The following is a 14499-nucleotide window of genomic DNA, read 5'->3' as shown; positions in this document are numbered from 1 at the left end:
TTACGCATGAGAAAAGTGTAAACAGCATAACACTCGTATGAACACGTGTCCATCCAGCTGCACTCAAAACTCAGTCCAAGTTTAAAAACGTAATTTTAAGAGCGTAAGCTAACGTCAGTGAAACGGGTAGGAGGGAGCGGACGGGTCCGGCACACACACACCGTGAGTCCAGCAGAGCAGAGCAGAGCAAGACTGAAGTCCAACAACTCACGTTCCGCTGTGCTACGAGATTCACGAGGACAGGTAAACCGTTTAAGACTACTTCTACTGTTAACGTTTGAGTGACGTCAAGTCTTCGCCGTGTCGTTGTTCGACCCGCATCTGAAATAGTGATTTGTTTCACCAAGTTCTAGAAAAGTTGCCTGTGACGTTTAGTTTACTCAAATGCAACGTTACATTACAGCCTCGAAGTAACTGTAACGTGACACAGTTTACTTCAAAGAGTGCGGAGGAGAAATGGCTTTCGTAGTAAACAGCTTGTTCAATATTAAGTTAGATAAATGAAGTGAAGTCTGGCTGCTATTCACGTTAGCTAATGTTAGCAAAAACAAAATGTCATTATTGACTAATGCAGCCTTGTTCCTGCTGCTCCAACCAGACTAACACACAGACGTGTTCACCTGCTGGGGATACTGAATGTTCACCTACTGGGGACAATGGATGTTCACCTACTGGGGACACTGAATGAGGTGTCACAGTAGAGTCCTGAATGGGAAAAGCTCTGTCATGCAGGTCTCAGCAGGCTGAGGGGCCTTGGTGAGCCCTGTTCTTTACCAAATCCTGTCAGCTGGCCACACCAACAGGGACGCTTTTGTCTGCCCCCCCCCCCTCTAAACTCAGGCTAATAAACCCATTGTGTACCAGACTCAAACTGTGAGAGAAAGTCACCCTCATATTTCTGTTTGATTTGTCATTTCATAATTTCATTTAGTATGACAACATGTGGATTTTTGTCACATCTTGTTACAAAGTATTGATTCTTTATTATTTAGTCTATCAAGTCTAATAAGTAACTACACTATTACAATACAACGGCCAAGGAATACACACGTTATGTAATAGCACATTTATGGCCACTGTGATAACAGACAGCTCTGCTCTGTATACTTTTGATGCCGTCTTGGCCATGTAAAATAACTGTTGAACGTTTCCTTGTGTCATCGGTCCTACACGTCCTTTTGTTGTCTCACCCTCCCTCCCTCGCAGTCCAGTATCTCTCCATCCGTCCACCCGGCACAGACGCTGAGCGCCATGTTCACGGAGGTGCTGGTTGCTCTGGTGATCGGCGGGCTGATCTTCTTCCTGATTCAGCGGAGCAGGACCCAGGTCCTGAAGACGGAGGATGGCTGGTGGGGGGCCGGCGCGCCCCCCGACGGTGGGGAGGACGCCACCATTCGCCCCTTTAAAGTCACCAGCAGCGAGGAGGAGCTGGAGGTTAGATCCCCTCTTAGTTTGTCACACAAGAGTCGTCTCCACGTAGCGCTTACTCATGCTTCCACATGTCCCTCTTTGTCAGGACCTTTACAGGAGGATAGACCAGACCCGGCCCATCCCCTCCCTAGAGGACAGCCAGTTTAATTACGGCTTCAACTCCCAGTACTTGCAGAAGGTGGTCTCCTACTGGAGAAACGACTTTGACTGGAGGAGGCAAGTTGACAAGCTCAACCGGTACCCCCACTTCAGAACCAACATCGAAGGTGAGGCCGCACTGCTGACACCTTCATGAGGAGGAAGATGTCCCACCTCTAACCTGTTGTCCCTCACTGACCTGCCATCCAGGCATTGATATCCATTACCTGCACGTGAAGCCCAAGAAGGTGCCCGAGGGATCGACAGCTATTCCTCTGATAATGGTCCACGGCTGGCCAGGCTCCTTCTATGAGTTCTACGGACTGATCCCTCTGCTGACAGAACCGTCGGACCCCCAGGATCTTGTGTTTGAGGTGGTGTGTCCCTCCATACCGGGGTACGGTTTTTCGGAAGCACCACATAAGAAAGGTGAGTCAGGAGAGTTATATGTTTTCCTCTTCCCTTGAGAGTGCTAAAGTAGTACAATATAGATATGGAAACATTAACGTCAAGTGTGTGTGTGTGTGTGTGTGTGTGTGTGTGTGTGTGTGTGTGTGTGTGTGTGTGTGTGTGTGTGTGCGCGCGTGCGTGCGTGCGTGTGTGTGTTTGAACAGGTTTTGATTCAGTTTGTGCGGCACACATCTTTCACAAACTGATGAAGCGCCTGGGCTTCCAGAAGTTCTACGCTCATGGAGGAGACTGGGGCTGGCTGGTCACCACCAACATGGCTCAGCTGGAGCCCGGGTAAGACACACACAAGAACTTCCTCAACACCTGACACACTCTTTTTTTATTGTTGTGTAAATGTCTGTCTGTTGACTTTGGCGGTCCCTGTGGACGAAAGCGGCAGTGTTTCCGAGCACCAAATTACCTTTCGAAAAGCGCTCATTTTACTGCAGCAGAGTCTAACAGTCTGGCCCCGCGTTGTTCTGGTTCTGTCGGGCCTGGCTTTCCTCCAGCGGGCCCATTAATATGGCCCAGGTCTCCAGCAGCGTGGTGTCAGTCTTGGCTCCCAGTGGGGACCGGCAGAGCAGCGAGGCGAAGCTCTACCCGCTCTACTCGGAGCTTCCAACTGCAGGTCGAAGGCTGCAGCGTAGCCCAATCTGGTTCTGTCCGCCGTGGGCCGGGCTCTGCTGCAGTCTGAGCTGAAGGAGTTTAATTCATGCTGAAGGCATTAGTATTAAATTGAGAGTTAAAAGTTCCTCACAGAACTTTAAATAGAGTATCACTAGTCTTTTCTTTTTGTTTTGTTTCTTACCCAGGATAGTCAAAGGCTTGCATGTGAACTTTTCCCCGCCCTCCAAAGTGGGCCTGTCCATGCCTTTATCCATCATGCTCGGCCGTCGCTTCCCTAAGATGTTTGGCTTCACTGACATGGATATTCAGCGTCTCTATCCCTGCATGGAGAAGCTGGTGGTGGAGCCCATCAAGGAGTCTGGCTACATGCACATCCAGGCCACCAAGCCCGACACCGTGGGTAAGGACCTGGCAACATGAGACTGTGGACTGGACTTCCATAGAGTTTAAAGTGATTCATAGAACCTTAAATGGTATTATCATGTTAGGCTACGCTCACATTACAGGGCTTATTGCTCAATTAATGCTCTATTTCTTTTATCTTTCTGCCTCCACTGTTTCCGTTCATGGTTGCAGTGACTCATATATTTGTCTTTGGTGTTAACAGATCTCTGCACTGAAATGCCTCACATGCAACCAATAACGTCGCACACATGGGAGACTGACCATTGGTCTGAAAATACACATTGGAGTGAACATATTGCTAAAATTTTAAGATATGGGTCCCCTGATGAACAGATAATACTCCTAAACCATAACGTATGACTTTGAAGGACTAATTCCGACTGATAACTGAATTAAGTTGAATAGTAAGATGTGTAACTTAAATATCTGACATCCTGAAACACCTCCAGTCAGCATGTCCACGCAATTTCTGTAAGGTGATTTCATTAAATCAGAGTTGTGCTTTGTGAAACATGACACATTTATCAGAAGAACCGAGTGAATTGGGAAACTGTTTGATCAGTTAATTTACATTTTAAATGACGAGGCACATACAACCTTCATCTGTTTCCTAAAGTCGGAGGAAGACCTTCGTTGACATATTGTTTATCGTTATTTTAATCAAGAAAACTGCTTTCCCCCTCACTGCACACAAAGGGAGGCCTGCATCTGTATTAACAGCAATCTAACAGCACCATGATTCAGCCTTCATTTATACAACCACAATAACAAAACAAAAAAAAGTTTGTTTTCATGTAAAAAACACTGCCCACTCAGTACAGCGTGGAGAAACACATGAATTCTGATATGACCGTTCTCACAGCGGTCGCATGGACAGTGATCGGATCAGATCGGATTGGGGGGGGGGACTCTACTTTTTGAAAAAAATCTGATCTGTGACCTGAGAGCAAAAATAAAAATCAAACTGTGACCGTCGCCTTAGTCTCTCATCATGTGTGACTCATTTCCCCACAGGTCGAGGACTGAATGACTCCCCGGTGGGTCTGGCTGCCTACATTCTGGAGAAGTTCTCGACGTGGACGAGCCGCGACTTCAGGAACCTGGAGGACGGAGGGCTCACCCGGTGACTAGAACTCAATAGAACATTTCTATCACACTATCAAGTATACACATGCAATGAGTTCTGAATGCCATCAGTCACAGTAGCATATGTATTGAGTAACAGCAGATTGATCCAATGTATTCAGATTCAGACTGTATGGATGAATGAGGAGTTCCTGCGGTGGGTACCGCTCAGTAGCCTCTTTACTGTAACATTAGAGCTTGTGTGTGTGTGTGTGTGTGTGTGTGTGTGTGTGTGTGTGTGTGTGGTGCCTTGCAGGAAGTTCTCTCTGGATGACCTGCTGACTAATGTGATGATCTACTGGACGTCTGGCTGCATCGTCTCCTCCATGAGGTTCTACAAGGAGAACTTTGGCAAAGGCCTCAACCAGCCTCACTCTAGGTGAGTTTTAATGTGACCAAGCCAGTTGCTCAAAGAACACATGTGTGAAACTCAAAGTGTGAATTACGTGATTATTCAAAGTTTCTTTTTTAATATCATTCTGTAGCTTCCCAGTGTCATTCCTTATGTTTTCAAATCCAAATCTTCACAATTTGGTCGAAGTACGTTTGTTTTAGTGTGTTCTAACAACGTTTTCCCACGCGACCTGACTTAGGTTTCTGCAGGAACGCGTTGCTACTTCAATATACATAAATCCTTATCCATAGAGTAGCGGCACAGAAGTTTAGCAATGTACTGCTGTGGACCAGCACATCCTGTGTTCTGCAAAAGTAAAATTACAAGTCTGGTGGCTCTCGCACCGGAGACACCCGTGGCCGAAGGCCTTATGTGTTCGTGTCGTGGGAATTTAGGAGGTTAAATAACATGTGTAATGTGAAAGTCGTCCCCTGGTTAATCACTGACACGTCCCCGTCTCTTCGCAGGATGCCTGTGTACGTCCCCACTGGGTTCGCCTGCTTCCCCGACGAGCTGATGCACACTCCCAAACTCTGGGTCGAGCAGAAGTACCGCAAACTGGTGACCTTCACGCCCATGGCCCGCGGCGGCCATTTTGCTGCCATGGAGGAGCCCCAGCTGATGGCCGAGGACATCCAGAACTTCACGAAGACGGTGGAGAAGAAGAAGAAGAAGTAGTCAAAGTACAGAGTGAAGGTATCGAGAACCTGGAACACAGTGGCGAGCACTAAGTAGATGCGTCATGATTCGAGATTGAGATGTGAGCGCTGTGATTCTCTACGAGCTGGATCGCTAATATAGTCAGCTCTATCTAGTGAAATTCATAATCATATTCTTTGTGAGTGAGCCGGTCTTATTAGTATTATAACAGTGACTATAATGCATAAAGAAAAGATTATAATGTAGTACAACTATGGGAATTCTAACATACAAAATACCTGCAAAAGTGTGCCGGCAATTATGCAAATTAGTATTAAGTATTCCAATACATGACCATATAAGTCATTATGAAATACTTAATAATTTATGATTTTTGTTATAAAGCATTATGAATATTTAGGACTGCTTATACATATACAGTGCTTCAAGTATTTTAAGTATGTTTATAATGCATTGTAGACTAGACATAGCCCAACAGTAGTGACATGTCCCGACCAACATTTGACCAAACTTGTCACACGTCGGCATTTTCGTCGGAGTGGAAAGCTGGAAACGCACAGAGAGAGAAAGAGAGAGGGATCGCGTGTTGACCGGTGTTTGTGCATGATCAGGAGCAAAACTCAAAGAATTGCACACATTTGAATGATTTCTACGGCAAAGTAGTTCAAAAATGAAATTCATTTCTTTGTGGAGTTCATCAGTGATGATAAATAATATGAAGTCTATAGTTTAGGAACGTTTAGAGTCATCTATAACTGATAAGACTCAGTAAACTAGTATTTCCTTGATATGATTAGTCTTTCTTTGATTAATCTCTCAATGTTTCTGAGGGAGAACTATTTTCTGCTCGCTTTCGTTGTTTTTGCACATTTCAGACAGAATCACTGAACAGTTATTTTAAGTTGAGGTTTTTAAATGCAGACAAATGTCACAATCACTCTGTCAAAGTGGATGAAATAAAGTATGTGCTGATAACACCGTTTGATTCATTCACGGTTTGATCTGAAGTGTTCTCACTGAGAAGTTAGGAGGTAAATGTTTGTTACAACATCGACATCAGGCCTATTACCGTCGTCGTCATGTCCGTCGTCTGTCACCACCTTCATCATAGTTCATATCTTAACGCTCTTATGATACATCATGCACCCCACAGTCATTTTAAGTGCGACATCCTTTTCCTCTGAGTCTCAGCAGCAGTGTTTCTGAGGGGGAGAGTAACTCCCTTTGGACGTGGACTTCAGGCTTTGAACCTTTGCAGGACTTTTACATGAACACATATATAGAACACACTAAAGGAGAGGGAAACAGCAGAGAAGGTCCTCTTTAATGCATCAATAATTATATTACAATAAAATAATAATATTCTGAAATGCTCCATTGTGCACAATGAGTGCTTTTACTGTAACAGAGTATTTTTACACTCTCATATTAGTACTTTTACTGTAACAGAGTATTTCTACACTCTCATATTAGTACTTTTACTGTAACAGAGTATTTCTACACTCTCATATTAGTACTTTTACTGTAACAGAATATTTCTACACTGTGATATTAGTACTTTTACTGTAACAGAGTATTTCTACACTCTCATATTAGTACTTTTACTGTAACAGAATATTTCTACACTGTGATATTAGTACTTTTACTGTAACAGGGTATTTCTACACTGTCATATTAGTACTTTTACTGTAACAGAGTATTTCTACACTCTCATATTAGTACTTTTACTGTAACAGAATATTTCTACACTGTGATATTAGTACTTTTACTGTAACAGGGTATTTCTACACTGTCATATTAGTACTTTTACTGTAACAGAGTATTTCTACACTCTCATATTAGTACTTTTACTGTAACAGAATATTTCTACACTCTCATATTAGTACTTTTACTGTAACAGAGTATTTCTACACTCTCATATTAGTACTTTTACTGAAGTAAAAGATGTGAGTACTTCTTCCATCTCTGCTCTCACAGGAGAAACTTGATCAAGTTCAACAACAGTCAGTTTGAATCAGGAGTTCACTGAATCATCAGAAATAATAAATAACAAGAAACTATTCGCTGATGAGAAACAAGCAAACTGACATGCTCGCATGTGGTTTGGATCGCCATAGCAACACACAGGAAGGTTGCTCGATGTGCTCAGAGAGACTTTGATCTGTTGATTGGCCGTCAGACGGACCAGTCGGGTCGTGCACTAGCCTCTCTTAAACCATGGGCGGGACTAGAAGTGTTCATGCAGCAACACAAACAGAAGGCCATCCTCTTCTGGTGACTTGCAGTGTGGACCACATTCTGGAGTGTCATGTTCAACCTTTTTTAAAAATGTGTGCTTCCCTTCAAAACGCATCATCCACACATCTAGTGGGCCAAAGGTTTTCATCGTTTGAGGGGAGTGTTCAGTGAAATGATGTTTTGGACGAAGTTTGTAGTCCGGAAAAGTTTTCTGCAGTAACTCTCTGTGTTCTGAGATTTTGCAATCCAGGAAGTGGATAAACTTCAGTAAAGTGCGATGACAATACAGATTCCAGTATATCTTTTAGAAGGATCAGTATTTCCCATGCTTGATCCCCCTCAGGGATATTGTAGCCTGTCATTAATGGAAGCAGTCTTAGGAGAGACCAATTGTCATGGTCATTTCCTCCAATGGTTCCCTTAGAGATGAAGGTCTTTGGAATGACCAGCGGTTGGTCAGCGTTATCAGAGAATGTGTAAGGGAACTGCCTTATTCAAAGAGTCCAAAGAAACACACTTCTTGGTAATCAAAGTCTTAACACATAATGGCAATTCTGTTGGCACTATACCCTCCAAGAAACCATGCAGAATGTCAGGTGGAAAACCATCCACCACAGGAAAGAGTCTCCAGTTTTCATTCAATGGACACTCCCTTTTCACACCACGACCTTTGGTCATAGCAGGGTCATGTAGAACCTCTTGCACGTGTCTAACATGGTTCTCTCTGGTCCTTGGCTCGAATAGACCTGATCAGACCCTCTTATCCTGTATATCACCTCGCTCACACATACAAAACCGACAAAAGCTATCTGCTGCAAAACTCTCCTTGAATCCTGCCAAAGAGTGAGCCCCTAAGATGTCTGCTGCTACATACAGTACCTTTGTGCCTTCATGCCTTTAACACGTTCTGCTAGTTGTTCAACACACACACCATGTTCCTGAAGAGAAGCGAGATCCTCAATGACAGGACGAAGAACTTTTGGATAGCCATGCTCCTTTACGGTGCTAACCTTACACAAAGGTGCAAGTTGAATTAAACTTAAAAGTGTTTTAAAACTTTAAAGACCTTCCCTCGAATACACAATCAGCAAACATTTCATGACTTTCTATTACATTTTGAAATATCTGCTTTTCTTTGTCACCTTGATGTTTCCTGCTACCTTTGCATTTTCTCCTGAGTCTCTCGCTATTTGATCCAGAAAAAAACACTTCTTTTTGTGAGGATAAGTGACCGTCATACTAAAACACTTTAATATTCTGACCCAAGAAAGTAGGCTAGCACACACACATCATCACACACATCATGTATTGTTTCAAATGTTATCCAACCTGTATTCATCTGACTCTTCTGTCTAGTTCATTAGAAACTACTACTGCTCAGCCCTGATCTACTGGACTCCCAAATAAAGAACAGATTAGTCCTTTATTAAACAGCGTCTTAAAGCTACAACAGTCACACTTTTACCGATAACGTCCTGTGGTGGTGCTCAATAAAAAATCCCCACTATCAGTGTGTATCTCAAAGGATCATAAAAGTATTTTGTTTCAGTCGAACACATGTCCAGATCAATTTATATAACATATTAAGTCCAAATTATTATTCTCTTTGTCAAAATTATGAGTCGACTTCAGTTTTCTAAGACAAACTTCAGCCGAAAGAGAAGGGACAATAATAGATGGAAAGTTTTGAACAATAAAAACAAAAAATACTGATGTTCAATCAAAATGAGCAGTTTGATTTGATGTATTTATTGTCATGTAGATTACAGAAAAGCAGGCATTGGCAACAAACATCTTCAAAGTCAGGTTCCTTCAACAACATAATAATAATACATTGATTATGTATAAAAAGAAAATCACACAAATAAATAAAATAAAGGGATCAAATATAACATGTTTAAAATAAAATAAGATATATTTGTGATAGACAGTAATAGCATGAATGTACAAAGTCAGAATTTTGATTTTCTAAGTCAACATTATGACTCATAAGTACTTTGCTAAAGAAGTACTAGTACTGAATTTGTCTTTTTGTTTTTTTATAGTCATGAAACATGTTTTCATTTTGTCTTTAATTGGTTGTGAGCAGACGTCCAAAAGTGGCGTCGTCTCCACATAGAATAATTCTCTCATTTTATTCATGTTTTCATCTCAATGATTTCTGAATCTCCTGCTAAATATGTGTTCATATTTCATTCAGATTGTATAATTAGTTAGGAGGTTTTATTGTATCAAAAATAATTTAAGTACAAAATTAACAAAACATTTCAAAATTCTTTTTCACAAAGACATTTTTTTGATCTAAAAAAGTAATTTTTCAACAGAAATGTAAGTTCTTCCTTTAGAAACAAATTAATCAAAATTCCTAAATACAAAAATAAACTACATTTCTAAGAGATCTTTCAATTATTGAATACATTTGATGAACCCACAACCTCATATTTGTTTGATCTTTAGTTTTTTTGCTCACTGTTATCATAATATAAAAAACATGAATAAAAAGCAAAACAAGTAACACTCATGAAATAAGCAAATCCCTTCATAAACAAAATTGAGTACATTGTTATGAAATAAGCAAAATCCTTGGTTATAAAAAATCGCAAATTAAATGACATTCTTATGAAATCAGAAAATACAAAAATCAAGTAATAATTCTTTCACAAACACCAACAGATTGTCAACATGGCACCAGATGTGGTTCTCTAAACCTGATGAGCTCCTGATCCACACATCCAACAGTAGATGGCTCTGTTTTCCTTTTATATCAGGATTAATTTATTCATGTTTCTAAATGTGATTTTAACATTGAGTATTGTTGTACAGAATGTAGAAGATATATGTCAATGTTTCAGGTTCATTCTAATTAAATATATAACATTGACATTGTTCATGATAGTCTTTGGTTTCTAAGACACCGGCTGCTTGGAGTCTGGTAAACCTGCTCTCAAGTCTAGTTTTCTAATGAAACTTTATATCTGTGAGGTGTTTAAGATTCTTCAGCAGGAACACAATGGGCTTGGAGCTGAGAGCCACAGACAGGAAGTCAGCGCATATGTAGAGACCAGCATATTGTTGGTCTTTTCATGTTGAGAGTAAGAAAGATCAGCTATAATAATGTAATATAATATTCCAGCCTTCTTGTTTAAAGGGAACATGTACATAGAAGTGAGCTGATGGTGGTTGTGTGTCATAAATCCATCTGGATGTGAGATGAGCTCGTTGGAGGAGCTACTCTGCTCCCTGAGCTCCTTCTTCTTCAGCTGCAGAAACACCCAGGTTATAATAATCCAGCTCAGTGTTCTCCCGTCTGCTCCCTGCTGGCCTGGAGAGACACGACAGCGCAGTCCTGTCTTCAGTTCACTAAACACAGAGCGAGAGCTTCATTTCAGTCGCTGGTCTAAACAACAGACGTGTGTCAGTACCTTACAGTAGAAGTAAAGGGCAACGGTCACAAACGGCAGAGTCAGCGGCAGGACGACCACTTTGATGATTAGAGGTAATGGATCTGATAAAACACATGGACGGTCATTACATCACACAACATCATGAGTCCAACAGCTCCCATCAAACCTGAAATCTACAATCACTTATTGCCCTCCAATAAATGGCCACCGTAAACCTGGTGGAGGGGTTTGTGAGCCGGGCGGCAGGAAACCTAAGCGTGCCGACCCCCGGGCATTGCAGACTAGCTCTAGGGACGTGGAATGTAAACTCTGGCGGGGAAGGAACGGGAGCAAGTGTGGTTGGTGGAGCGGTACCAACTATATAGTTGGGCTCACCTCCACACATAGCATATGTCTGGAACCAAACTCCTGGAGAGTGGCTGGACTCCATGTTTTTCCGGAGTTACCCAGAGGGAGAGGCGCCAGGCGGGTGTGGAGATACTAACGAGCCCCTGAGGAACGGCCTGCCTGATCTGAACCCAAGTGGTGCTTTGTTATTGGACTTCTGTGCTCCATGTTCACGGATAGCGCGGCTCGTTAGTGTACTTGGTACCAGAACACCCTAGGCCACAGCTCTATGATCGTGGTCGTATCATCAGTTCTGCGGCCGCATGTCTTGGAGTCTCGGGTGAAAAGAGGAGCAAAGCTGTCAACTGATCCACACCTGGTTGTCAGTTGAATCAGATGGCGGGGAGGCTGCCGGACAGAGCTGGTAAACCCAAACATGTAGTGAGGGTGAACTGGGAACATCTGGCTGAGAAGAGGGGGGAGACTAAAGCTTTGTTCAGCTTCTTTCCAATCCACTGGACCACGCCCATTTCAATATGATTCACAGGCTAATTGACCCTTAGCTAAGTCCCGCCCCACGCTGCTACTCCATCAAGCTGTCAGAGCTACCATGGAGCCCACACTGCCACTAACTGATCTCCCTGAAGAAATATTATTTAATTTTTGTTCAAACTCAAAAGTGATTTCAGAGCAGCAGACAGACGGGTCTACTAATTGCGTCTGAAGGATTTATCAGGATGAAAACAGGTTTAAAAGATGAAGATTACATTACATTACATTACAGTCATTTAGCAGATGCTTTTATCCAAAGCGAAGATCGCAGCTAAAGTGTAAAAGTGAACCACCACATCACCTGGAGAACGAGAGAGAAGAACTGAAATGAAGGAACGCCACATTAAAATACATTCAGTTTAAGTGCTAATGCTAGTTAATGCTGTGCTAACGTACTCTGCTAATATTAACAATAGCTCCACTAATATTTTATAAACTAATATCTCCTTCCAACCTCTCTGGTTAATGAGTATCACTATTGAACAACGTTTAAACTAGCCTGAAACCTTTGATGAGAGTCTCTTGAGCAGAACTCCTGGTCAGAGCTGGACTATGCAATGCTGTGATTGGTTAGTCAGTGTTAGAGGGGCGTGACTTAGTGAAGACTCAATTGAAAGTGGAATTGCTACCATTAGTTGTAACAACCTAACAACTGTCTCAATGTTTGGTTTCCAGGATAACCCTGGTTCTCTGAGTGAGGTATCTGAGCACACCAGCCTTTTTGCTTCTGTTAGGTGGAGGAACTACACTTGAAAATGGAGAGTTAGGGGCTAAGGGGTGTTATGACCGATGTGGTGGCAGTGGAGTGACTTTTATGATTGATCACGTCAGAAGGTGCTTCTCATAGTGAAACGCCTCCCTCAGTTATCAGAGAACCAGAGTTATCCTGGTAACCAAACATGCTCTGCCCTACAGTGTATTTGTTGCTGTTGCCATTTATAGACTTTGGTTAAATTTACATGTGTAACACAATGACAGTACTCACAGTGTCATTTCAGAAACAACAACATGCACGGACTCTGTTGTCAGCTGATCATTTCAGTCAGTCTAGACCAATCATCTTCAAACCGGCATGTGAACAGTCAGCTTAGCTAAGACAGTGATGGAGAGCAGACGGCTCTCAGAAGAGAAGTCATGAGAAAAACATAGAGGTGATAAACACAGCTGTAGCTTTCTTGGTGGGCGGGCTCTGCAGCAGGAAACAGGAAGTGGGCAGAGTGATTGACAGCTGGTTTGGTGTAGTTTTGTGCTGAGTTGGAGGCGGTGAAGGTGAGCTGGAAGGAGCCTCCTGGGTACTGTGGCTGGATGGAGCAGCAGATGGTGAAGGTGGAGCGCCTGAGCACCTGAGCCCCCTGCTGCTGGGCCTCAGAGACCCTGTACATTGAGGACACAGAGATGATTGGCTGAAGCAGCAGGTCTATAAACACAGAGAGATGATGAAAGTTCACATTTACCCTCCATTAATCAAGACGGACCCTGAGAAAGGATGTGATGTCACAGGTCTGACAAACACAGAGACAGACAGACAGACAGACAGACAGGTGTGTCCTCTCAGTTGGAGCTCAGTAGTCTATGGAGGGTTTGAAGCTTCCAGAAACAAGCCCACCTCTCTACTTTAGGATGTCGTTGTCCTGGATAACTTTACAGTTCAGTCCAATGGAAAACCACTGACTGTCACTGTGACAGAGGAAGGAACATACTGGAAAAACTGCTGTCAGAGATGATGTCATAGATGATGTCACTGATGTGCTTACCTGAGCAGGTGAGATTCATAATGAATGAAGAGGAATCTGGTATTACACACTCCCTCAGAGAAGATCCAGACTGAACACAGTCAGACTTGATCCTCCACACAGATCTTTCTGAGGACTCCTCTCTCCATCCTATAGAAACAGCAGAGCCACAGTCCAGCTCTCTACAGGCAACATCTGCTTCCTTCAGGCTCCAGTAATAGCCATACACTGGTCTCCAGTCTCCTTGATGTTTCAGCTCTAGTGTTCCTGCACAGCGACTGTCTCCTCCCACCAACCTGACAGGTTCTGAACAGAAACAAGAGAGTCGTCAGTAAAAGAACAAAGTGAGTTTCAGTAGAACAGAAATGAACCAGATCAAAGCTGCAGCTCCTCTTCTACCTGAGCAGGTGAGTCCAACAGCTTTGCCAGGTGAGCAGATGTTTCTAGCTGAGCCTGAGCTTCTGCAGTCCAGGAGAGCAGACTCATGGCCTCCACACTGGAACTCTTTGGTCCACATTGGAGCCTCCACTTCTCCATAGAGCGCCCCCTGGAGGACTGAAGGAGCCCCACAGATAAGCTCCCTACAGACCACCTCTGCATCCTGTTGGTCAAAGTCATCTTCACACACTGCAGCCCAACGTAATTGAGAATGCATTTTAGTTTTGGGGGAACGTAATTTTTAGGAGACAGGGTTGAATACTGAGGACCACCACTGGTTAGACTTCACCTCCAGTCTGCCTGAGCACAGACTAGTCCCATTCACCAGCCTGACAGAGTCTGGAGAGATGATAGAAGATACAAGAGAGAGATAAAAGACACCACACACTAAATAAAAAGATGTCATGAAACAACAATTCAGAGGTGTATTTCAGAAATAATATAAGTCAACAATACTACTAATAATAATAAGCAATAATTATAATAATACAAAACATACCGTAACATAATACTGGTTCAATAGATACAGTACATTGACTGAGGAATTTTCATAACTACATATGTCATGAGTAGAATG

At 42.8% G+C, this 14499-nt stretch overlaps 1 protein-coding gene and 1 pseudogene across 1 annotated transcript; one reads left to right on the top strand and one right to left on the bottom strand.

Moving 5' to 3' along the window:
* Nucleotides 1–6205, top strand: ephx1 (epoxide hydrolase 1, microsomal (xenobiotic)). Its single transcript, XM_068708774.1, has 9 exons — nt 1–243; nt 1207–1434; nt 1517–1697; nt 1780–1998; nt 2184–2313; nt 2832–3046; nt 4066–4174; nt 4433–4555; nt 5038–6205. Exons 2-9 carry the CDS (start codon nt 1252–1254, stop codon nt 5246–5248), a joined length of 1371 nt encoding a protein of 456 aa, XP_068564875.1. The 5' UTR covers nt 1–243; nt 1207–1251; the 3' UTR covers nt 5249–6205.
* A 4555-nt stretch (nt 6206–10760) lies between these two features.
* On the bottom strand, nt 10761–14253 carry LOC137871410 (scavenger receptor cysteine-rich type 1 protein M130-like; annotated as a pseudogene).
* Nucleotides 14254–14499: the final 246 nt, after the last annotated feature.

The sequence above is a fragment of the Cebidichthys violaceus genome, unplaced genomic scaffold (assembly GCF_023349555.1).
Source record: "Cebidichthys violaceus isolate CVI_PGR_0920_01 unplaced genomic scaffold, fCebVio1.0.p SCAF_14, whole genome shotgun sequence".
Classification (NCBI taxonomy): Eukaryota; Metazoa; Chordata; class Actinopteri; order Perciformes; family Stichaeidae; genus Cebidichthys; species Cebidichthys violaceus.
The sequence above is the reverse complement of the archived record's forward strand: the minus strand, read 5'-3'. Positions and strand labels throughout refer to the sequence as shown.

Excerpts from the sequence above, each read along its gene's own strand:
- ephx1 (XM_068708774.1), top strand. The coding sequence starts at position 1,252 with ATGTTCACGGAGGTGCTGGTTGCTCTGGTGATCGGCGGGCTGATCTTC. Across the intron at positions 2,314-2,831 it reads ATGGCTCAGCTGGAGCCCGG|GATAGTCAAAGGCTTGCATG; the intron begins GTAAGACACACA and ends TTTCTTACCCAG. Across the intron at positions 3,047-4,065 it reads CACCAAGCCCGACACCGTGG|GTCGAGGACTGAATGACTCC; the intron begins GTAAGGACCTGG and ends ATTTCCCCACAG.